General features: G+C 47.3%; 1 protein-coding gene across 9 annotated transcripts in view; it reads right to left on the bottom strand.

The window, feature by feature from the left end:
• tjp1b (tight junction protein 1b) overlaps window positions 1-25000 on the bottom strand; it is a 280697-nt gene that overhangs the window by 53477 nt on the left and 202220 nt on the right. For all 9 annotated transcript variants that reach the window (XM_045688618.2, XM_045688620.2, XM_045688621.2 and 6 more), the window contains 7 exons: window positions 23392-23516; window positions 23045-23147; window positions 22333-22657; window positions 18550-18656; window positions 17788-17956; window positions 15583-15727; window positions 3827-3957 (listed from right to left, as the gene is read on the bottom strand). In XM_045688618.2, coding sequence (XP_045544574.2) covers window positions 3827-3957; window positions 15583-15727; window positions 17788-17956; window positions 18550-18656; window positions 22333-22657; window positions 23045-23147; window positions 23392-23516 — 1105 coding nt within the window. The remainder of the gene's footprint in view (window positions 1-3826; window positions 3958-15582; window positions 15728-17787; window positions 17957-18549; window positions 18657-22332; window positions 22658-23044; window positions 23148-23391; window positions 23517-25000) is intronic.

Below are 25000 nucleotides of genomic sequence, written 5' to 3'. Positions count from 1 at the left end.
AGTGGTTAGGCCTACCAGTTACTGGCAGTGGTTAGGTCCTACTAGTTACTGGCAGTGGTTAGGCCTACCAGTTACTGGCAGTGGTTAGGCCTACCAGTTACTGGCAGTGGTTAGGCCTACCAGTTACTGGCAGTGGTTAGGCCTACCAGTTACTGGCAGTGGTTAGGCCTACCAGTTACTTGCAGTGGTTAGGCCTACCAGTTACTGGCAGTGGTTAGGCCCTACTAGTTACTGGCAGTGGTTAGGCCTACTAGTTACTGGCAGTAGTTAGGCCTACTAGTTACTGGCAGTGGTTAGGCCTACCAGTTACTGGCAGTGGTTAGGCCTACCAGTTACTGGCAGTGGTTAGGCCTACCAATTACTGGCAGTGGTTAGGCCTACCAGTTACTGGCAGTGGTTGGGCCTACCAGTTACTGGCAGTGGTTAGGCCTACCAGTTACTGGCAGTGGTTAGGCCTACCAGTTACTGGCAGTGGTTAGGCCTACCAGTTACTGGCAGTGGTTAGGGCCTACCAGTTACTGGCAGTGGTTAGGCCTACCAGTTACTGGCAGTGGTTAGGCCTACCAGTTACTGGCAGTGGTTAGGCCTACTAGTTACTGGCAGTGGTTAGGCCCTACTAGTTACTGGCAGTGGTTAGGCCTACTAGTTACTGGCAGTGGTTAGGCCTACTAGTTACTGGCAGTGGTTAGGCCTACTAGTTACTGGCAGTGGTTAGGCCTACCAGTTACTGGCAGTGGTTAGGCCTACTAGTTACTGGCAGTAGTTAGGCCTACTAGTTACTGGCAGTGGTTAGGCCTACCAGTTACTGGCAGTGGTTAGGCCTACCAGTTACTGGCAGTGGTTAGGCCTACCAGTTACTGGCAGTGCTTAGGCCTACTAGTTACTGGCAGTGGTTAGGCCTACCAGTTACTGGCAGTGGTTAGGTCCTACTAGTTACTGGCAGTGGTTAGGCCTACCAGTTACTGGCAGTGGTTAGGCCTACCAGTTACTGGCAGTGGTTAGGCCTACCAGTTACTGGCAGTGGTTAGGCCCTACTAGTTACTGGCAGTGGTTAGGCCTACTAGTTACTGGCAGTAGTTAGGCCTACTAGTTACTGGCAGTGGTTAGGCCTACCAGTTACTGGCAGTGGTTAGGCCTACCAGTTACTGGCAGTGGTTAGGCCTACCAATTACTGGCAGTGGTTAGGCCTACCAGTTACTGGCAGTGGTTGGGCCTACCAGTTACTGGCAGTGGTTAGGCCTACCAGTTACTGGCAGTGGTTAGGCCTACCAGTTACTGGCAGTGGTTAGGCCTACCAGTTACTGGCAGTGGTTAGGCCTACCAGTTACTGGCAGTGGTTAGGGCCTACCAGTTACTGGCAGTGGTTAGGCCTACCAGTTACTGGCAGTGGTTAGGCCTACCAGTTACTGGCAGTGGTTAGGCCTACCAGTTACTGGCAGTGGTTAGGCCTACCAGTTACTGGCAGTGGTTAGGCCTACTAGTTACTGGCAGTGGTTAGGCCTACCAGTTACTGGCAGTGGTTAGGCCTACCAGTTACTGGCAGTGGTTAGGCCTACCAGTTACTGGCAGTGGTTAGGCCTACCAGTTACTGGCAGTGGTTAGGCCTACCAGTTACTGGCAGTGGTTAGGCCTACCAATTACTGGCAGTGGTTAGGTCTACCAGTTACTGGCAGTGGTTGGGCCTACCAGTTACTGGCAGTGGTTGGGCCTACCAGTTACTGGCAGTGGTTAGGCCTACCAGTTACTGGCAGTGGTTAGGCCTACCAGTTACTGGCAGTGGTTAGGCCTACCAGTTACTGGCAGTGGTTAGGCCTACTACTTACTGGCAGTGGTTAGGCCTACTAGTTACTGGCAGTGGTTAGGCCTACCAGTTACTGGCAGTGGTTAGGCCTACCAGTTACTGGCAGTGGTTAGGCCTACCAGTTACTGGCAGTGGTTAGGCCTACCAGTTACTGGCAGTGGTTAGGCCTACCAGTTACTGGCAGTGGTTAGGCCTACTAGTTACTGGCAGTGGTTAGGCCTACCAGTTACTGGCAGTGGTTAGGCCCTACTAGTTACTGGCAGTGGTTAGGCCTACTAGTTACTGGCAGTGGTTAGGCCTACCAGTTACTGGCAGTGGTTAGGCCTACCAGTTACTGGCAGTGGTTAGGCCTACCAGTTACTGGCAGTGGTTAGGTCCTACTAGTTACTGGCAGTGGTTAGGCCTACCAGTTACTGGCAGTGGTTAGGCCTACCAGTTACTGGCAGTGGTTAGGCCTACCAGTTACTGGCAGTGGTTAGGCCTACCAGTTACTGGCAGTGGTTAGGCCTACCAGTTACTGGCAGTGGTTAGGTCTACTAGTTACTTGCAGTGGTTAGGCCTACCAGTTACTGGCAGTAGTTAGGCCCTACTAGTTACTGGCAGTGGTTAGGCCTACTAGTTACTGGCAGTAGTTAGGCCTACTAGTTACTGGCAGTGGTTAGGCCTACTAGTTACTGGCAGTGGTTTGGTCTACTAGTTACTGGCAGTGGTTAGGCCTACCAGTTACTGGCAGTGGTTAGGCCTACTAGTTACTGGCAGTGGTTAGGCCTATCAGTTACTGGCAGTGGTTAGGCCTACCAGTTACTGGCAGTGGTTAGGCCTACCAGTTACTGGCAGTGGTTAGGCCTACCAGTTACTGGCAGTGGTTAGGCCTACTAGTTACTGGCAGTGGTTAGGCCTACCAGTTACTGGCAGTGGTTAGGCCTACCAGTTACTTGCAGTGGTTAGGCCCTACTAGTTACTGGCAGTGGTTAGGCCTACTAGTTACTGGCAGTGGTTAGGCCTACTAGTTACTGGCAGTGGTTAGGCCTACCAGTTACTGGCAGTGGTTAGGCCTACCAGTTACTGGCAGTGGTTAGGCCTACTAGTTACTGGCAGTGGTTGGGCCTACCAGTTACTGGCAGTGGTTAGGCCTACTAGTTACTGGCAGTGGTTAGGCCTACCAGTTACTGGCAGTGGTTAGGCCTACCAGTTACTGGCAGTGGTTAGGCCTACTAGTTACTGGCAGTGGTTAGGCCTACTAGTTACTGGCAGTAGTTAGGCCTACCAGTTACTGGCAGTGGTTAGGTCCTACTAGTTACTGGCAGTGGTTAGTCCTACCAGTTACTGGCAGTGGTTAGGGCCTACTAGTTACTAGCAGTGGTTAGGTCCTACTAGTTACTAGCAGTGGTTAGGCCTACCAGTTACTGGCAGTGGTTAGGGCCTACTAGTTACTGGCAGTGGTTAGGCCCTACTAGTTACTAGCAGTGGTTAGGCCTACCAGTTACTGGCAGTGGTTAGGCCTACCAGTTACTGGCAGTGGTTAGGCCTACTAGTTACTGGCAGTGGTTAGGCCTACCAGTTACTGGCAGTGGTTAGGCCTACTAGTTACTGGCAGTGGTTAGGCCTACCAGTTACTGGCAGTGGTTAGGCCTACCAGTTACTGGCAGTGGTTAGGCCTACCAGTTACTGGCAGTGGTTAGGCCTACCAGTTACTGGCAGTGGTTAGGCCTACCAGTTACTGGCAGTGGTTAGGCCTACTAGTTACTGGCAGTGGTTAGGCCTACTAGTTACTGGCAGTGGTTAGGCCTACCAGTTACTGGCAGTGGTTAGGCCTACCAGTTACTGGCAGTGGTTAGGCCTACCAGTTACTGGCAGTGGTTAGGTCCTACTAGTTACTGGCAGTGGTTAGGCCTACCAGTTACTGGCAGTGGTTAGGCCTACCAGTTACTGGCAGTGGTTAGGTCCTACTAGTTACTGGCAGTGGTTAGGCCTACTAGTTACTGGCAGTGGTTAGGCCTACCAGTTACTGGCAGTGGTTCTGACCTGGTAGAGGTGGTAACTGTTTCTCCTCCCTGGTGGCCGGCTGCTCCAGGGGTTTTGGCAGGGCAGGAACCTCCTCCGCTAACTTGGCTGGTACCGCCGTCGGCTTCAAGATCCTCTCCTCCTCACGACTTCTGTGATTGGAGACAAAAAAATATAAAATAAACAGAGCTTTTTGTTGTTGTGTTTTTGTTGAATATATTTGATGTATGTGCATGTGATCCCAGTGGGAATTGAACCCAGGAACTGGTATGCCATTGTTAGTGCCAAACTCTTAGCAACTGAGCCAACACAGGACCAGGGATGTGGCGTCACCTATATATGCGTCTCAACGTTTTAACTGCAGTGGACAACATGTAAAGGCCGTAGAGATTAGAAGGAAATAAATAACAATGAGGATGTGTTGAATGCTTTTAAATTTGATTTGATTTGATAAATAAATGTGATTTTATCTGTCCTATTTGAAAGTGTTTTTTTTGTTTTTTTTGCATATCCCAACTTTTCATGAGACCCCCTCAGAGAAGAGGCGCTCTCGAGTGCTGCAGCGGTCTAAGGCACTGCATCTCAGTGCTAGAGGCGTCACTACAGACCCTGGTTCGATTCCAGGCTGTATCACAACCGGCTGTGATTGGGAGTCCCATAGGGCGGCGCACAATTGGCCCAGCGTCGTCCGGGTTAGGGTTTGGTCGGGGTAGAATTTGTTCTTAATTTCCTAGTTAAATAAATAAATAAATACATCTTCAGAGAGAGGGGTCACGGCCAAGGCGTCACGGCCAAGGTCTGCCATTATAAATGACAACCCCAGGAGCAATTAGGGTTAAGTGTCTTGCTCAAGGGCACCGGCAGATTTTTCACCTAGTCGGCTCGGGGATTCGAACCGGCAACCTTTCGGTTACTAGCTCAATGCTCTAATCGCTAGGCTACCTGCCGCCTTGTGTGTGTGATTGTGTGTAGCTGCACTGTGGCCTTGAAGGTCACTGTTTGTTTTTTTTCTTCTCCTTTGTACTCTATTTTTAGACAGGCATATCTGAGGTGATGGAGGTGAGGAGAGAGGGAGAGAAAGAGGGAGGGCGAGAGAGAGAGATGGTGAGAGAGAGGGAGGGGGTGCGAGAGAGAGGGAGGGCGGGAGCGAGCGAGCGAGAGGGAGAAGGAGAGAGAGGGGGGGAGGGCGGGAGTGAGAGGGTGAGCGAGAGAGAGAGAGAGAGAGAGAGAGAGAGAAGAGAGAGAGAGGGCGGGAGCGAGAGAGAGAGAGCGAGAGGGTGAGAGAGAGAGCGAGAGGGTGAGAGAGAAGGAGAGAGCGAGGGTGAGAGAGAAGGAGAGAGAGAGAGAGAGAGAGGGTGAGAGAGAAGGAGAGAGCGAGAGCGAGAGAGAGAGAGAGAGAGAGAGAGAGAGAGAGAGGGTGAGAGAGAAGGAGAGAGAAGGAGAGAGCGAGGGTGAGAGCGAGAGCGAGAGAGAGAGCGAGAGAGAGAGAGAGAGAGAGAGAGAGGGTGAGAGAGAGAGAGAAGGAGAGAGAGAGAGAGAGGATTATGTGTACTCCAGGTGCACCTCACTGTGCCTCTGGCTGAGAACCAGTAAAGGTTGGACAAACAGATTATTAACCCGGAGGTCAGAATGATTTATCCCAAACTGAAACAAACATACAGCCTGGTCCAAGAGCTGCTTCTGATGTCTTGCCAATTCCTATTGTCATTTGGCGTGATAATGACCATCGGACTTGGCTGTAGAGCACAAACTAATCTGGGACAAGGTCAACAAACAATATTCTTCAGATGATCGCTCACAAACATACATTCTGTTTTAAGTTTTAAGCGGTGAAATCTGTTTGGAAAATCTGTTAAATCAGTGAAATCAGCAAAGAAATCAGTAAGGCTTGGTTCTGTTGGTGGGTAAGGAAACAGTGGATCAGTAAGGCTTGGTTCTGTTGGTGGGAGGGGAAACAGAGAATCAGTAAGGCTTGGTTCTGTTGGTGGGAGGGGAAACAGAGAGAATCAGTAAGGCTTGGTTCTGTTGGTGGGTAGGGAAACAGTGGATCAGTAAGGCTTGGTTCTGTTGGTGGGAGGGGAAACAGAGAATCAGTAAGGCTTGGTTCTGTTGGTGGGAGGGGAAACAGAGAATCAGTAAGGCTTGGTTCTGTTGGTGGGAGGGGAAACAGAGAGAATCAGTAAGGCTTGGTTCTGTTGGTGGGTAGGGAAACAGTGGATCAGTAAGGCTTGGTTCTGTTGGTGGGAGGGGAAACAGAGAATCAGTAAGGCTTGGTTCTGTTGGTGGGAGGGGAAACAGAGAGAATCAGTAAGGCTTGGTTCTGTTGGTGGGAGGGGAAACAGAGAATCAGTAAGGCTTGGTTCTGTTGGTGGGTAGGGAAACAGAGAATCAGTAAGGCTTGGTTCTGTTGGTGGGAGGGGAAACAGAGAGAATCAGTAAGGCTTGGTTCTGTTGGTGGGAGGGGAAACAGAGAATCAGTAAGGCTTGGTTCTGTTGGTGGGAGGGGAAACAGAGAATCAGTAAGGCTTGGTTCTGTTGGTGGGAGGGGAAACAGTGATCAGTAAGGCTTGGTTCTGTTGGTGGGTAGGGAAACAGAGAGAATCAGTAAGGCTTGGTTCTGTTGGTGGGAGGGGAAACAGAGAGAATCAGTAAGGCTTGGTTCTGTTGGTGGGAGGGGAAACAGAGAATCAGTAAGGCTTGGTTCTGTTGGTGGGAGGGGAAACAGAGAATCAGTAAGGCTTGGTTCTGTTGGTGGGAGGGGAAACAGAGAATCAGTAAGGCTTGGTTCTGTTGGTGGGTAGGGAAACAGAGAATCAGTAAGGCTTGGTTCTGTTGGTGGGAGGGGAAACAGAGAGAATCAGTAAGGCTTGGTTCTGTTGGTGGGAGGGGAAACAGAGAATCAGTAAGGCTTGGTTCTGTTGGTGGGAGGGGAAACAGTGATCAGTAAGGCTTGGTTCTGTTGGTGGGGAGGGGAAACAGAGAATCAGTAAGGCTTGGTTCTGTTGGTGGGGAGGGGAAACAGAGAATCAGTAAGGCTTGGTTCTGTTGGTGGGGAGGGGAAACAGTGGATCAGTAAGGCTTGGTTCTGTTGGTGGGAGGGGAAACAGAGAGAATCAGTAAGGCTTGGTTCTGTTGGTGGGGAGGGGAAACAGTGGATCAGTAAGGCTTGGTTCTGTTGGTGGGTAGGGAAACAGAGAGAATCAGTAAGGCTTGGTTCTGTTGGTGGGGAGGGGAAACAGAGAATCAGTAAGGCTTGGTTCTGTTGGTGGGTAGGGAAACAGAGAGAATCAGTAAGGCTTGGTTCTGTTGGTGGGTAAGGAAACAGTGGATCAGTAAGGCTTGGTTCTGTTGGTGGGTAGGGAAACAGTGGATCAGTAAGGCTTGGTTCTGTTGGTGGGTAGGGAAACAGGGGACTGAGGTAAGTGAGGTCTGGTCTGGTGGTACCAGTGGCCTCTGGTCAGAGAGATCAGAATTACTGAGCAGCTCCAACCTCCCTCATTACATGACAAAAAAATACAAAATGAGATGTTTTATTGTCACATACACTGGATAGGTGCAGTGAAATGTGTTGTTTTACAGGGTCAGTCATAGTAGTACAGTAACCCTGGAGCAAATTACTACTGCCCAGAGTCCGGTACAACTCCACTGGTAAACTACTGCCCAGAGTCCGGTACAACTCCACTGGTAAACTACTGCCCAGAGTCCGGTACAACTCCACTGGTAAACTACTGCCCAGAGTCCGGTACAACTCCACTGGTAAACTACTGCCCAGAGTCTGGTACAACTCCACTGGTAAACTACTGCCCAGAGTCCGGTACAACTCCACTGGTAAACTACTGCCCAGAGTCAGGTACAACTCCACTGGTAAACTACTGCCCAGAGTCCGGTACAACTCCACTGGTAAACTACTGCACAGAGTCCGGTACAACTCCACTGGTAAACTACTGCCCAGAGTCTGGTACAACTCCACTGGTAAACTACTGCCCAGAGTCCGGTACAACTCCACTGGTAAACTACTGCCCAGAGTCCGGTACAACTCCACTGGTAAACTACTGCCCAGAGTCCGGTACAACTCCACTGGTAAACTACTGCCCAGAGTCTGGTACAACTCCACTGGTAAACTACTGCCCAGAGTCTGGTACAACTCCACTGGTAAACTACTGCCCAGAGTCCGGTACAACTCCACTGGTAAACTACTGCCCAGAGTCCGGTACAACTCCACTGGTAAACTACTGCCCAGAGTCTGGTACAACTCCACTGGTAAACTACTGCCCAGAGTCCGGTACAACTCCACTGGTAAACTACTGCCCAGAGTCTGGTACAACTCCACTGGTAAACTACTGCCCAGAGTCCGGTACAACTCCACTGGTAAACTACTGCCCAGAGTCTGGTACAACTCCACTGGTAAACTACTGCCCAGAGTCTGGTACAACTCCACTGGTAAACTACTGCCCAGAGTCCGGTACAACTCCACTGGTAAACTACTGCCCAGAGTCTGGTACAACTCCACTGGTAAACTACTGCCCAGAGTCCGGTACAACTCCACTGGTAAACTACTGCCCAGAGTCTGGTACAACTCCACTGGTAAACTACTGCCCAGAGTCCGGTACAACTCCACTGGTAAACTACTGCCCAGAGTCTGGTACAACTCCACTGGTAAACTACTGCCCAGAGTCTGGTACAACTCCACTGGTAAACTACTGCCCAGAGTCTGGTACAACTCCACTGGTAAACTTTATTCAACACATCCTGGCTAGAGAGGAAAAACAACTTTATTCAACACATCCTGGTGGAAAGAAGCCTAGAGGTTAGAGCGTTGGACTAGTAACCGAAAGGTTGCAAGTTTGAATCCCCGAGCTGACAAGGTAAAAATCTGTCGTTCTGCCCCCTGAACAAGGCAGTTAACACACTGTTCCTAGGCCGTCATTGTAAATAAGAATTTGTTCTTTACTAACTTGCCTAGTTAAATAAAGGTAAAATTTTAAATCCTGAACAGAAGGACCTGTGCTGAGGCCCTTCATTGCCTTGGCTAGGCTACCTGAAAGAACCTTCCACTCCATACCACTAACCTCCTGGAACTTAGTGTCAAAACATACAACTAACCTCCTGGAACTTAGTGCCAAAACATACCACTAACCTCCTGGAACTTAGTGCCAAAACATACCACTAACCTCCTGGAACTTAGTGCCAAAACATACCACTAACCTCCTGGAACTTAGTGCCAAAACATACCACTAACCTCCTGGAACTTAGTGCCAAAACATACCACTAACCTCCTGGAACTTAGTGCCAAAACATACCACTAACCTCCTGGAACTTAGTGCCAAAACATACCACTAACCTCCTGGAACTTAGTGCCAAAACATACCACTAACCTCCTGGAACTTAGTGCCAAAACATACCACTAACCTCCTGGAACTTAGTGTCAAAACATACAACTAAACATACCCCAATTTTGTGGAATCCAATTGTTAGTTACAGTCTTGTCTCATCGCTGCAACTCCCGTACGGACTCGGGAGAGGCGAAGTTCACTCTGCGCCCGCCCCGACACAGGATTCGCTAGTGCGCGATGGGACAAGGACATCCCTGCCGGCCAAACACTCCCCCTAACCCGGACGACGCTGGGCCAATTGTGCGCCACCCCATGGACCTCCCGGTCGCGGCCGGCTGCGACAGAGCCTGGACTCGAACCCAGAATCTCTGGTGGCACAGCTAGAACTGCGATACAGTGTCTTAGACCACTGCGCCACTCGGAAGGCAACAACCTCCTGGAACTTAGTGTCATAACAACAGTGTATTCACTAATACCCTTTACAGACAGACTTTACAGTATGTTGCCTGTAAAAACAAACTATGGAAATGCTTTTTAGAGCCCAATTCATACAGTTACATTTTTACCACATTCATGCTGGGATCAGCCTTTTACTGTACATCTCCCGTTCATGCTGGGATCAGCCTTTCACTGTACATCTCCCGTTCATGCTGGGATCAGCCTTTTACTGTACATCTCCCGTTCATGCTGGGATCAGCCTTTTACTGTACATCTCCCGTTCATGCTGGGATCAGCCTTTTACTGTACATCTCCCGTGCACGTGGCGGCGACTGTAGGCGTGGTCCAATGTGGGTGGAGATCTAGTTTAATGAATCCATTGAATATACACCATCACAAAGAAACCCATTATTAAATGTGTTTTAGGCCGGTCCTAAGAAACATTATAAAGACGAATAAAATGCATTTTGAGTTTGAGTTATGTTCGTAGACCGAGACGGCCATTTCAAAATGTTGATTTTAGGACCCCACTGTACCTGAACTGTCCAATAACTAACTCAAATTTTTTCTTTGCAGAACGTTCTGCTACGGTATGCACAAATGATTACGACCCAGGTCACTCACAGACCAGACCCCCGATAAATCAATCTGCCCTAACTTCTCCTTAACGACCCAGGTCACTCACAGACCAGACCCCGATAACGCAATCTGCCCTAACTTCTCCTTAACGACCCAGGTCACTCACAGACCAGACCCCCGATAAATCAATCTACCCTAACTTCTCCTCTCCTCTTCTCATCCCCTCAATAACTCAACTCTCCAGTCTCAAACTCCCTAAAATGCTTCACCGCCAAAATACTACGGACTAGATTCCTTAAAACATGTCCCTCTTCTTTGTGTCTTAAATCGGCTATCGTGTTCCCACTGACCTCACAAGACAAACTGGTTGAAACAGGCATGAACAGACATAGCAGTTGCTCACCCACAATCCACAGGGACTAGTGTCACGTCAACAGTGAATGACGGGGCCCATTGTTAAAAGGATTGTGCCAAACATGCGATCTCTCTTCACACACACCAAACAGACGCTACACACACACACACACACACACACACACACACACACACACACACACACACACACACACACACACACACACACACACACACACACACAGAGTGAGATTGTGTGACAACTTTACACAGGCAGTGACAGTGGCCTTGTTGGAGCCCTGAGCAGAACAAGACCCAACCCTCAATAATTGATGTACAGCGTGTGTGTGTGTGTGTGTGTGTGTGTGTGTGTGTGTGTGTGTGTGTGTGTGTGTGTGTGTGTGTGTGTGTGTGTCTCAGTGTAAAACCATGGCTGTTAACTGAGCACTGATTTCCTGATATCAGCCTCAATGTCAAACTCTTTTTTGTATTTTTTTGTGCTGAGTTTATAACCAGCCGTATTCAGGACAGAGATATATTCTTCATGGAAATCTTTCTCTGTAAGAAGGGGAGAAATATAGGGGTGTTTTGAATGAATCTAAACTCATAAACTACGCGATCTACATGAAGTACTAAACCCTCTACTGAATCGAGTTACTATTCTGTCAGATAACAAGTACAGCGGGGCTCTACACAGCGGGGCTCTACACAGCGGGGCTCTACACAGCGGGGCTCTACACAGCGGGGCTCTACACAGCGGGGCTCTATACAGTGGGGCTCTACACAGTGGGGCTGTGGGGCTTTACACAGTGGGGCTCTACACAGCGGGGCTCTACACAGCGGGGCTCTACACAGCGGGGCTCTACACAGTGGGCTCTACACAGCGGGGCTCTACACAGCGGGGCTCTACACAGCGGGGCTCTACACAGCGGGGCTCTATACAGTGGGGCTCTACACAGTGGGGCTGTGGGGCTCTACACAGCGGGGCTCTATACAGTGGGGCTCTACACAGCGGGGCTCTACACAGCGGGGCTCTACACAGCGGGGCTCTACACAGCGGGGCTCTATACAGCGGGGCTCTACACAGCGGGGCTCTACACAGCGGGGCTCTACACAGCGGGGCTCTACACAGTGGGGCTCTACACAGCGGGGCTCTACACAGTGGGCTCTACACAGAGGGGCTCTACACAGCGGGGCTCTACACAGCGGGGCTCTACACAGCGGGGCTCTACACAGTGGGGCTCTACACAGTGGGGCTGTGGGGCTCTACACAGCGGGGCTCTACACAGCGGGGCTCTACACAGCGGGGCTCTATACAGTGGGGCTCTACACAGTGGGGCTCTACACAGTGGGGCTCTACACAGTGGGGCTCTACACAGCGGGGCTCTACACAGCGGGGCTATACACAGCGGGGCTCTATACAGTGGGGCTCTACACAGTGGGCTCTACACAGCGGGGCTCTACACAGTGGGCTCTACACAGTGGGGCTCTACACAGCGGGGCTCTACACAGCGGGGCTCTACACAGTGGGCTCTACACAGCGGGGCTCTACACAGCGGGGCTCTACACAGCGGGGCTCTACACAGTGGGCTCTACACAGCGGGGCTCTACACAGCGGGGCTCTACACAGCGGGGCTCTACACAGTGGGGCTCTACACAGTGGGGCTCTACACAGTGGGGCTCTACACAGTGGGGCTGTGGGGCTCTACACAGCGGGGCTCTACACAGCGGGGCTCTATACAGTGGGGCTCTACACAGTGGGGCTGTGGGGCTCTACACAGTGGGCTCTACACAGTGGGGCTCTACACAGTGGGGCTCTACACAGCGGGGCTCTACACAGCGGGGCTCTATACAGTGGGGCTCTACACAGTGGGGCTGTGGGGCTCTACACAGCGGGGCTCTACACAGCGGGGCTCTACACAGCGGGGCTCTATACAGTGGGGCTCTACACAGTGGGGCTGTGGGGCTCTACACAGTGGGGCTCTACACAGCGGGGCTCTACACAGCGGGGCTCTACACAGCGGGGCTCTATACAGCGGGGCTCTACACAGCAGGGCTCGACACAGTGAGGCTCTATACAGTGGGGGCTCTATACAGTGGGGGCTCTATACAGTGGGGGCTCTACACAGTGGGGCTCTACACAGTGGGCTCTACACAGTGGGCTCTATACAGTGGGCTCTATACAGTGGGGGCTCTATACAGTGGGGGCTCTATACAGTGGGGGCTCTACACAGCAGGGCTCTATACAGCGGGGCTCTACACAGCGGGGCTCTACACAGTGGGGCTCTATACGTGGGGGCTCTATACAGTGGGGGCTCTACACAGTGGGGCTCTACACAGCGGGGCTCTACACAGCGGGGCTCTACACAGTGGGGCTCTACACAGTGGGGCTCTACACAGTGGGGCTGTGGGGCTCTACACAGTGGGCTCTACACAGTGGGGCTCTACACAGTGGGGCTCTACACAGCGGGGCTCTACACAGCGGGGCTCTATACAGTGGGGCTCTACACAGTGGGGCTCTACACAGCGGGGCTCTATACAGTGGGGCTCTACACAGTGGGGCTGTGGGGCTCTACACAGTGGGGCTCTACACAGCGGGGCTCTACACAGCGCGGCTCTACACAGCGGGGGGGCTCTATACAGCGGGGCTCTACACAGTGGTGGGCTCTACACAGTGAGGTCTACACAGTGGGGCTCTACACAGTGGGGTCAAGGGAAAGGGCTGTCCAACTTACGGTATTCTCCAACTGAAATGTCTTTGTTAAGTGGGCAAAAAAAACAAAAAACAGGACAATAAAGACACTTAAGAAAACCTTAAAAACATCTCAGTTTTTCAGCGGTCAAAACTGTTGGAAATGTTTTGCCCAGTTGGTCAAAACAGTGCAAAGGCTCAAAGAACTCAAAGGCTAATTATGATATTTTGCTAAATTATTGGCAAAATATCTGATCTGATGGGTCATAAGACCATTTAGTGGAAAAATATCAGAATTGGGCTGCCTGTGTAAACGCAGCCAAAGAGCCTCTGAGTTTTAATGCAGGGTTTTTTCTGGATCGAAAAAGGGGCTCAGGTGGTTGGAGTGAATTTTAGAGGGCCCCATCTTGGCAGTTGTTACGTGTTACGTTTTTCTTGTTCCCCATTTTTCCCCTGCTAGTGTGTTTGTCTTGGGCATTACAGGTGTACCGAGTTGCGGCTAACGATGGTGGGGCGTGGCTGTAGCTGATTACAGAGAGGATATCTGTTTGCCGTGTGAGAGAGAGAGAGAGAGAGAGAGAGAGAGAGAGAGAGAGAGAGAGAGAGAGAGAGAGAGAGAGAGAGAGAGAGAGAGAGAGAGAGAGAGAGAGAGAGAGAGAGAGAGAGAGAGAGAGAGAGAGAGAGAGAGAGAGAGAGAGAGAGAGAGAGAGAGAGAGAGAGAGAGAGAGAGAGAGAGAGAGAGAGAGAGAGAGAGAGAGAGAGAGAGAGAGAGAGAGAGAGAGAGAGAGAGAGAGAGAGAGAGAGAGAGAGAGAGAGAGAGAGAGAGAGAGAGAGAGAGAGAGAGAGAGAGAGAGAGGACACTTGTTTTTGTTTGATTATTTGTGTTAATTTCCTTGTGTTTCAGCCTGTCCTCCTGAGGTGCTCCACCCTACCTAGGTCCTGGAGAAGGGAAAAGGTAGATCTGCCCATGGGTGTACATTCTCACGTAGATAACCCATTGTTTTATACACTAGGTTAGCCGGGCGGGTGTCACCCTTGTATTTTTCTTGGAACCAGGTAGGACAGTGGGTTAGGGTTTAGAGTTTGTTAGGAAGGATTAGGAACCAGGTAGGACAGTGGGTTAGGGGTTTAGAGTGTGTTAGGAAGGATTAGGAACCAGGTAGGACAGTGGGTTAGGGTTTAGAATGTGTTAGGAAGGATTAGGAACCAGGTAGGACAGTGGGTTAGGGTTTAGAATGTGTTAGGAAGGATTAGGAACCAGGTAGGACAGTGGGTTAGGGTTTAGAATGTGTTAGGAAGGATTAGGAACCAGGTAGGACAGTGGGTTAGGGTTTAGAATGTGTTAGGAAGGATTAGGAACCAGGTAGGACAGTGGGTTAGGGGGTTTAGAGTGTGTTAGGAAGGATTAGGAACCAGGTAGGACAGTGGGTTAGGGGTTTTAGAGTGTGTTAGGAAGGATTAGGAACCAGGTAGGACAGTGGGTTTGGGTTTAGAGTGTGTTAGGAAGGATTAGGAACCAGGTAGGACAGTGGGTTAGGGGGTTTAGAGTGTGTTAGGAAGGATTAGGAACCAGGTAGGACAGTGGGTTAGGGGTTTTAGAGTGTGTTAGGAAGGATTAGGAACCAGGTAGGACAGTGGGTTAGGGGTTTAGAGTGTGTTTAGGAAGGATTAGGAACCAGGTAGGACAGTGGGTTAGGGGTTTTAGAATGTGTTAGGAAGGATTAGGTAGAAGAGGAGGGACCTTTTGTTTATTTTCATTACTTGGACCCCGAACCCAAACATTTCCCTTCTCTTACCTTCCCTTGTTGTGGTTGTTTTGGTTCTTATTAATTATTTATGGGTGTGTTATATTGTTTATTTAACTAATTCACTAAACATCCCCTGAGGGTTAAAATTGAGTTCTGGTTGTGGTCTGATTTATTTATCGCTCATTGCACCCCACATTTCTTCCCTTTTCATCTGGTTTACCTGGTGTGTTTAGGCCCAGGCATTTACGTCTCCTCCTCAGACGAGCTACACCCGAGGGGAGAACGTAATAGCAGTGTAGAGATTTTTTTGCATTTGTAAGCCAATTTCCTGCAATTCTATAAATTTGTCCATGGAGCGGAGAAAAAAATGTTTCCGTTTTTAAAGCCAATTTCCTGCAATTCTACATATATGGGTCCATATTAATTTTCTACATTCTTTATATCTGGTTTAAGTTGTTTAAGTTACACTGAAAGCGTTTTCCCCCCCATCCTGAAAATGTATGTAAAAATTAAAAATAAAAAAATAAATAATAATAATAATAAATATATATATAATACATTTGGACTTGGGCGAGCCGATGAAACATTTAGTTCGGCCCGCCCTGTACTGTGTAGTAGCAAGGTGGTGTTTACCTGCCGTTGCTGATCTGTGGAGGGGATTGTCTGGAGTGGTCGGAGGGGTCAGACCGTCTGTCAGGGGAGCGCGACCTTCCGCTACGATGTCTGTCATGGGATCGGTTGGAATGGTCGGACGCCACCGAATGGATATCTGAAATGTCTGTCGTTCAGACGCACACAAGAAGAAAAAAACACAATATTTCAACAACATATGAAAAATATAGAGGAAAGATAGCTAGTCAGTTGTACAACTGAAACATGTCTTCCATATAGTGATGTCATTCAGCAGACGCTTGTAACCATAGCGAATAACAGCCATGGCTGCATACAGTTTACATACGGGTGGTCCTGGAATATGAAAGTACAGGTTGTTGTGCATTTCAACTTCGATGGGGCTTTGCCTTTCAGCACAACGCACGCACACCCACCCACCCACCCACGACCCTACGGCATTTAGCCTTTTCCAGCACTACGAAACAGCGTGCGCGCACACACACACACACGCACGCACGCACGCACACACACACACACACACACACACACACACACACACACACACACACACACACACACACACACACACACACACACACACACGGTGGGGGACAAAAGTATTTGATCCCCTGCTGATTTTGTACGTTTGCCCACTTACAAAGAAATGATCAGTCTATAATTTTAATGGTAGGTTTATTTGAACAGTGAGAGACAGAATAACAACAAAAATATCCAGAAAAACGCATGTCAAAAATGTTATAAATTGATTTGCATTTTAATGAGGGAAATAAGTATTTGACCCCCTCTGCAAAACATGACTTAGTACTTGGAGGCAAAACCCTTGTTGGCAATCACAGAGGTCAGACGTTTCTTGTAGTTGGCCACCAGGTTTGCACACATCTCAGGAGGGATTTTGTCCCACTCCTCTTTGCAGATCTTCTCCAAGTCATTAAGGTTTCGAGGCTGACGTTTGGCAACTCGAACTTTCAGCTCCCTCCACAGATTTTCTATGGGATTAAGGTCTGGAGACTGGCTAGGCCACTCCAGGACCTTAATGTGCTTCTTCTTGAGCCACTCCATTGTTGCCTTGGCCGTGTGTTTTGGGTCATTGTCATGCTGGAATACCCATCCACGACCCATTTTCAACGCCCTGGCTGAGGGAAGGAGGTTCTCACCCAAGATTTGACGTTACATGGCCCCGTCCATCGTCCCTTTGATGCGGTGAAGTTGTCCTGTCCCCTTAGCAGAAAAACACCCCCAAAGCATGATGTTTCCACCTCCATGTTTGACGGTAGAGATGCTGTTCTTGGGGTCATAGGCAGCATTCCTCCTCCTCCAAACACGGCGAATTGAGTTGATGTCAAAGAGCTCCATTTTGGTCTCATCTGACCACAACACTTTCACCAGTTGTCCTCTGAGTCATTCAGATGTTCATTGGCAAACTTCAGACGGGCATGTATATGTATTCTTGAGCAGGGGGACCTTGCGGGCGCTGCAGGATTTCAGTCCTTCACGACGTAGTGTGTTACCAATTGTTTTGTTAGTGACTATGGTCCCAGCTGCCTTGAGATCATTGACCAGATCCTCCCGTGTAGTTCTGGGCTGATTCCTCACCGTTCTCATGATCATTGCAACTCCACGAGGTGAGATCTTGCATGGAGCCCCAGGCCGAGGGAGATTGACAGTTCTTTTGTGTTTCTTCCATTTGTGAATAATCGCACCAAATGTTGTCACCTTCTCACCAAGCTGCTTGGCGATGGTCTTGTAGCCCATTCCAGCCTTGTGTAGGTCTACAATCTTGTCCTTGACATCCTTGGAGAGCTCTTTGGTCTTGGCCATGGTGGAGAGTTTGGAATCTGATTGATTGATTGCTTCTGTGGACAGGTGTCTTTTTTACAGGTAACAAACTGAGATTAGGAGCACTCCCTTTAAGAGTGTGCTCCTAATCTCAGCTCGTTACCTGTATAAAAGACACCTGTGAGCCAAAAATCTTTCTGATTGAGAGGGGGTCAAATACTTATTTCCCTCATTAAAATGCAAATCAATTTATAACATTTTTGACATGCGTTTTTCTGGATATTTTTGTTGTTATTCTGTCTTTCACTGTTCAAATAAACCTACCATTAAAATTATAGACTGATCCTTTCTTTGGTCAGTGGGCAAACGAACAAAATCAGCAGGGGATCAAATACTTTTTTCCCCCCCACTGTATGTAGTGTCTCTCACCGTCTCTGTCGGAAGCGTTGGCTGATGGGATGCTGTCGTCCAGGTCTGGTATGTTCAGCAGCGTAGCTCTCTCGTCTCTCTGCACCACCATCTTTAGCTTGCCCTTTGACCTCTCAATCAGCTTCTTAGCATCTATCAACGACAGGTTCTCCGTCACTGTGCCGTTGATCTGAGAGGAAACAACCAATTAGTTACAGACGGTAAGAAATAACCTAATTAGACACGGCTTGGAGAAAACTACCAATTAGCTTGTCTGTGTGCAGGAGGTATTCAGCTGATTACAGAACAATGTGCTAAATCCTTCATCGAAGGATGTTTCCATCCAAGATTTCCTCATTCTCCCCCCTCCCTCCTCTCACCTTCAGTACTACGTCACCCTCCTGTATATTTCAGTCCCTGGACGCCTCCTTCCCTCTCCCTCCTCCCTCTCTCCTCTCACCTTCAGTACTACGTCTCCCTCCTGCATGTTTCCGTCAAGGGCAACCACCCTCCTTCCCTCCTCCCTCCTTCCTCTCACCTTCAGTACTACGTCTCCCTCCTGTATATTTCCGTCCCTGGCCACCTCCTTCCTTCCCTCCCTCTTTCCTCCCTCCCTCCCTCCCTCCCTCCCTCCCTCCCTCCCTCCCTCCCTCCCTCCCTCCCTCCCTCCCTCCCTCCCTCCCTCTCTCCTTCAGTACTACGTCTCCCTCCTGTATATTTCCGTCCCTGGCCACCTCCTTCCTTCCCTCCCTCTTTCTCTCCCTCCTCCCTCTCTCCTCTCACCTTCAGTACTACGTCTCCCTCCTGTATGTTTCCGTCCCTGGCCGCCAGGCTCTCGGGGGAGATGTCCTTCACGAAGATGTGGCTGGCCAGGCGAAGGCCATATTCTGCTTACGGAGTGAACGAACAGCAACAAAGATAGTGTTAGCATAGCATAGTATGCTATAGCATGTTAGCATAGTATAGCATGCTATAGGATTTTAGCAATATAGCATGCTATAGCATGTTCGCATGGTATATAGCATGTTGACAATCACGCTCACGTCTGCTAGCTGCTGGTAGGAAACTATGGAGTTCTGAGAGGGCAGCAGTTGGTAGCAGCGGTTAGCATTAGCATCGCCAGGCCTTGGCACATACCAGTAGCCGCCAACGTGGGTCTTTGGAGCGTCTACCTTCTAATCTAACGGTCTAATTAATTCATTTAATATACATTTATACATATAATATACATTTATACATATACACCATTTAATATACATTTATACATTTATATTTAATTTACATTTAATATACACCATTTAATACACACCATTTAATATACATTTATACATATATATGTAATATACATTTAATATACATATACATTTAATATATACAATTTAATATACATTTATATATATATATATTTAATATACATTTAATATACACCAGGAAAAATAAATCCATTATTTAATTTAGGCAGGTCTTAAGAAATATTATGATACAAAAAAAAAAGATTTCTAAAGAACATTATATTCTTATTTTACAGTAAGAATATAATGGAATATAAGAGAATAAAATAGAAAGTATATTTCCCCCCCCAAAAATAATTAGTTAGTGTCTTGAGTGCTCACACGTGTGAAACGTGTAAAACTATGGTTATTCTACCAAAAAAAAATACAAAAAGTGGTATTTGGAAGCAGAGCCCATCCGTTCATTATTGAGAGTTGTTTGACAAATGTAGGTGTGTTAGAAACCTTATAATCTGCTCTTTCCGATTGGTCAGATACAGAAACCAAAACGTTTAGGTGTCTGCATACGACTCTGTATTAAAAAATATTTTAAAAATAAATAAAAATGTGAAAAAATAAAAATAAAAAAACACATGCTCTGTTCCCTGCCTTTGTGTTAATTACACAGATCTCGTCATTCACAATTTGACAATTGATAATATCGTCACTCATCAGACTATTGTCAATTTTATCTGGTCTTTAGGCTGTATCTAGCATTGTATGTTCTCAACTGTTTCCAAAGTTTTTCTGTCGTTTTGTTTCATAGCTGGTAGCTAATCACACAAAGAACTAGAAATCCTATTATATCCCACCTCTTGCAACAACACTGCCTTGGCTGGGGAGCTGAGCTCACTGTGATTGAAGTGCTGAAGATGTATTTTTAGTAGCACTGAACACAGGTATTAAAGTTGGTCTAATTTACTTTAAAAGTCTACTAAAGTGAGACTGTCCTTGTGGTTTTTTTTGTGGCTATTTTTATTGTTTTGTTCACAATGTTTGAGTTTGCTTCAACTGCTAATGAAGACACATCAGCCACTAGTCAGATTCTCTCTCTCTCACAGGCACACTGTCACCACGACAACAGCTCACAGGCACACTGTCACCACGACAACAGCTCAAGTACTTCGGTAGCTCCCCACCCTTAAAGGGGCAGCTGAAAATGTTTGTCTCATTTGTGTTATGTTGGTTAAAAGACTGAAAAATGAAATAAAATTGAGCAATATATCAGTTCTTACTAGTAAAACATGTATTTTGTCTTAAGAAACATTAAGAAACATGCGTATCCTTTTTTTATTTTTTTTTATTTACATTTTTGTATTTTTTTTAAATGTAACTTTTATTTAACTAGGCAAGTCAGTTAAGAACAAATTCTTATTTACAATGACGGCCTAGGAACAGTGGGTTAACTGCCTTGTTCAGGGGCAAAAGGACAGATTTTTACCTTGCCAGCTTGGGGATTCAATCCAGCAACCTTTCGTTTACTAGTCCAACGCTCTAACCACTAGGGTACCTGCCGACCCTCCACTCTAACCACTAGGGTACCTGCCGACCCTCCACTCTAACCACTAGGGTACCTGCCGACCCTCCACTCTAACCACTAGGGTACCTGCCGACCCTCCACTCTAACCACTAGGGTACCTGCCGACCCTCCACTCTAACCACTAGGGTACCTGCCGCCCCAGTTGTTGGTGTAATTATGCAGAAAAAAATCTGAGTGGCTGGTAGATCAAAATGTTTGTCTCAAGACCTGATCCCAACTAACCCTAACACTGACTAAACAATATATATCCTAACTAACACTGACTAAACAATATATATCCTAACTAACCCTGACTAAACAATATATATCCTAACTAACCCTGACTAAACAATATATATCCTAACTAACCCTGACTAGACAATATATATCCTAACTAACCCTAACGCTGACTAGACAATATATATCCTAACTAACGCTGACTAGACAATATATATCCTAACTAACCCTGACTAGACAATATATATCCTAACTAACGCTGACTAGACAATATATATCCTAACTAACCCCGACTAGACAATATATATCCTAACTAACCCTGACTAGACAATATATATCCTAACTAACGCTGACTAGACAATATATATCCTAACTAACCCCGACTAGACAATATATATCCTAACTAACGCTGACTAGACAATATATATCCTAACTAACGCTGACTAGACAATATATATCCTAACTAACCCTGACTAGACAATATATATCCTAACTAACCCCGACTAGACAATATATATATCCTAACTAACGCTGACTAGACAATATATATCCTAACTAACGCTGACTAGACAATATATATCCTAACTAACGCTGACTAGTAGTACTGAGCGATTAGTGTTTTTTGAGGTCGGTTTGGTTTCAGTTAAATTATTTTTAAAAAATAATCACAGTTTTCGATTTCAATTATTGTTTTATACATTAAATTCATTATGAAATAATGTCATTAAATTGATTACAGCTTTTTATGGAAATTCCAAAGCCCAAAAATAGTTAAATTATTCCATTGTTTGTCAGGTCCACATACTATAGAAAAATAGGAAATTATTATGAAATAATAATGTGGCTCAGTTGGTAGAGCATGGTGTTTGCAACGCCAGGGTTGTGGGTTCGATTCCCATGGGGGACCAGTACGGGGAAAAAAATAAAAAATGTATGAAATGTATGCATTCACTACTGTAAGTCGCTCAGGATAAGAGCGTCTGCTAAATGACTAAAATGTAAATGTAAAATATTTCAGTTGTGTTTATTACTTTATTTTATTTGATGACTTTATGTTTCAGTCCTTAAATCATCTCATCTCTGCTCAGGCAGTACCAGCCAGCCAAACAGCCAGCCAAACAGCCAGCCAGCCAACCATCCAGCCAGCCAGCCAGCCAGCCAACCAGCCAGCCAACCAGCCAGCCAGGCAACCAGCCAGCCAGCCAGCCAGGCAACCAGCCAGCCAGCCATCCAATGTTCTCTTTTCTCCCCATACTGTACTGTCTTCAGTCATCCAATTTAGCTAGCCTAGCTTGCCTACGTGCTGTAGAGCTATTATACTAGCTTTATTATAATAGTTTAACAAAGTAGATAATTCATACTTTCACCAACTGTAAAAATAAATCCATCTTTGTCTGAGACGGATAAGAGCAGGCACAATGAATTATGGTTATTGTAGTTAATTACCACGTTTCTGTGCTGAACTTGGGTTGAATATTTGCTTAATGAAAACTACAACTCCCTTTAGCATCCCAAAAATCCCAACTTTGTGATGCTCACCTTCATTCTTGCGGGACTTGACGAGGGTGACTTTGGCGGGCCGCGGGGGTTGGTTGAGTGAGCGCCGGTCGGAGCGCGGGGAGAGACTTCTCTCCCGTGAGCCGCTGCGTTCCCGCTCCCGGTCCCGCCTTCCCGCGCTCCTCCCGCTGCGCCGGGCCGAGGCCCCTCCTACACCGCTGTAGGCACTGGGGCCGCTGCGTGTGGAGCGCGTCTCGTATATCTCTTCGTCGTAACTGTCCTCCTCGTCCTCCTCATGCTCCGACATGGTCTCCCTCTCCCCCAGACGACCCATGGGTACATGCACCTTCCGCTTCCGTCTGATGGTCTGAAGAGGAAGACAACTTTAGCCCATTGTCATTAGATTACACACCAATTTCCTTTCCCCATTTCTTCCTCGTTATCTCTCTCTCTCTCTACAGGACGTTAGCCCCATAGAGACAAGATCTAGTACATAATAAGTGATATAATTACACCCCAAAACTTCCAGTTCTCTCTCTCTCTCTGGGGCATTCTGTGTCCAGTGGAAGTAGTAAGATATGACCTCCAGGTTTTAGCAGATCATTTGTGAGTCCCAAGCGTGCTATGCTCCAGGTATTAAGATAAAGGAATTGTCCAATTTATATTTAACAGCTGGATTTCATCAGTGCAAAAGAAACAGAGGACAGAGGACTTTTTTTTTTTTTTATCTTAGGTTCCTCAAAACGATACTCACAATTTTTGCATTCTTGCCACTTTTCCGTAGCTGCTGGACTGCATATGCGTGTTCCACGTTGTCCATGGAGACGGCGTTGACCATCGTGACTCTGTCATTCTCCCTGGAAGGAAAGAGGAGAGCGAGAGACTTGTAAAACACCGTAAAACAACCACATGTATAAGCAATTGTTTTTTTATTGATACTGTCATTTTGATCTCATGGACTGTCAGTCTTCCCATCCATAGAACCTATCTATTCATCTGAGAACGGTTACATTTGTTCCAACCCACATCCCTCAGATTTATATCAAACCAAGGAAGCCGATGTGGTAATTAATCCCAGGAGAGGAGAGGAGAGGATCTTACTGCAGTAGGCCTTCGGCTGGCCCTCCCTTCAGGACGTCGGAGATGACGATGGAGGTCTCACCACTCTGGAAATGAGGGTTATCTCGACCTCCTGAGATGGCTATCCCAAAGCCAAACCCTGGTGCCTGGTGATACAGAGATGTTAAAGGGGATGTTAATGGTCTACCCTGGTGATACAGAGATGTTAAAGGGGATGTTAATGGTCTACCCTGGTGATACAGAGATGTTAAAGGGGATGTTAACGGTCTACCCTGGTGATACAGAGATGTTAAAGGGGATGTTAACGGTCTACTCTGGTGCCTGGTGATACAGAGATGTTAAAGGGGATGTTAATGGTCTACCCTGGTGACACAGAAACCCAAAGAGAGAGACAGAGACTAGCATCAGAACACTAGCATTCACAACAACGAGAGAGAGTTAGAGAGAGGGAGACAGAGACAGAGAGAGAGACAGTGAGTGAGAGAGAGACAGATAGAGACACAGAGCGAGAGAGAGAGAGAGAGAAGCATGTTAGAACACAATAACTGTATTCCTCACTAGTAAAACAGCTAGCGAGTTAGCTACTATTAAACAGCTAGCGAGTTAGCTACTATTAAACAGCTAGCGAGATAGCTACTATTAAACAGCTAGCGAGATAGCTACTATTAAACAGCTAGCGAGTTAGCTACTATTAAACAGCTAGCGAGTTAGCTACTATTAAACAGCTAGCGAGTTAGCTACTATTAAACAGCTAGCGAGTTAGCTACTATTAAACTGCTAGCGTGTTAGCTACTATTAAACAGCTAGCGAGATAGCTACTATTAAACAGCTAGCGAGTTAGCTACTATTAAACAGCTAGCGAGTTAGCTACTATTAAACAGCTAGCGAGTTAGCTACTATTAAACAGTTAGCGAGTTAGCTACTATTTAGCAAGTGAGATGTTTCTGTGAAGAACTAAAAACTCTGAGGTAGCCTAAATAATAACCTCATCACATTGGTACCTTGCAACTGTTTATCCCCCTCAAACAGTCACATATAGTAAGCTAGTTATTTACAGTTTCTACACTAGGTGAAGGTGAAATGGACAGACAGGGAAATAGGAGGAGTGGGGAGAGTGTGATTTGTATAGACAATCCATGCTTGTTGTGTTCATACGCCCAACCTTGGCCTGTATGGAAGGTCAAGTTGTGACATTTTGCTCTACAGCCCTGGTGAAAGCCCTATTTTAAGGAGAAAACAGACTGTGTTGACAAATGGTTAAAAGCAGCGTCCTATCGCCTCGGACCACAAAACATTGACCATTTTCGATTCATTTCAAGAGGATTTTACATGTTGAATCATCACTGTTTGTCGGCAACCAGCAGGTGATCTACTGTGCATGGCCGCCAGTCATAAAAGGTGCGTTTTGTCCTTTATACAGAGGAGAACCCTGTGACACCTAAGGCGATCGCATGCTTTCCGACCGAAACAGTTTGGAAGAGTTTGTGCATATAGTGCCTTCAGAATGTATTCAGACACCTTGACTTTTTCCACATTTTGTTACGTTACAGCCTTATTCTAAAATGGATTAAATTGTTTTTTTCCCCCTCATCAATCTACACACAATATCCCATAATGACAAAGCAAAAAC

This window comes from Salmo salar, chromosome 10 (genome assembly GCF_965601325.2).
Source record: "Salmo salar chromosome 10, fSalSal1, whole genome shotgun sequence".
NCBI lineage: Eukaryota > Metazoa > Chordata > Actinopteri > Salmoniformes > Salmonidae > Salmo > Salmo salar.
This window is presented reverse-complemented; position numbering and strand designations above follow the sequence as displayed.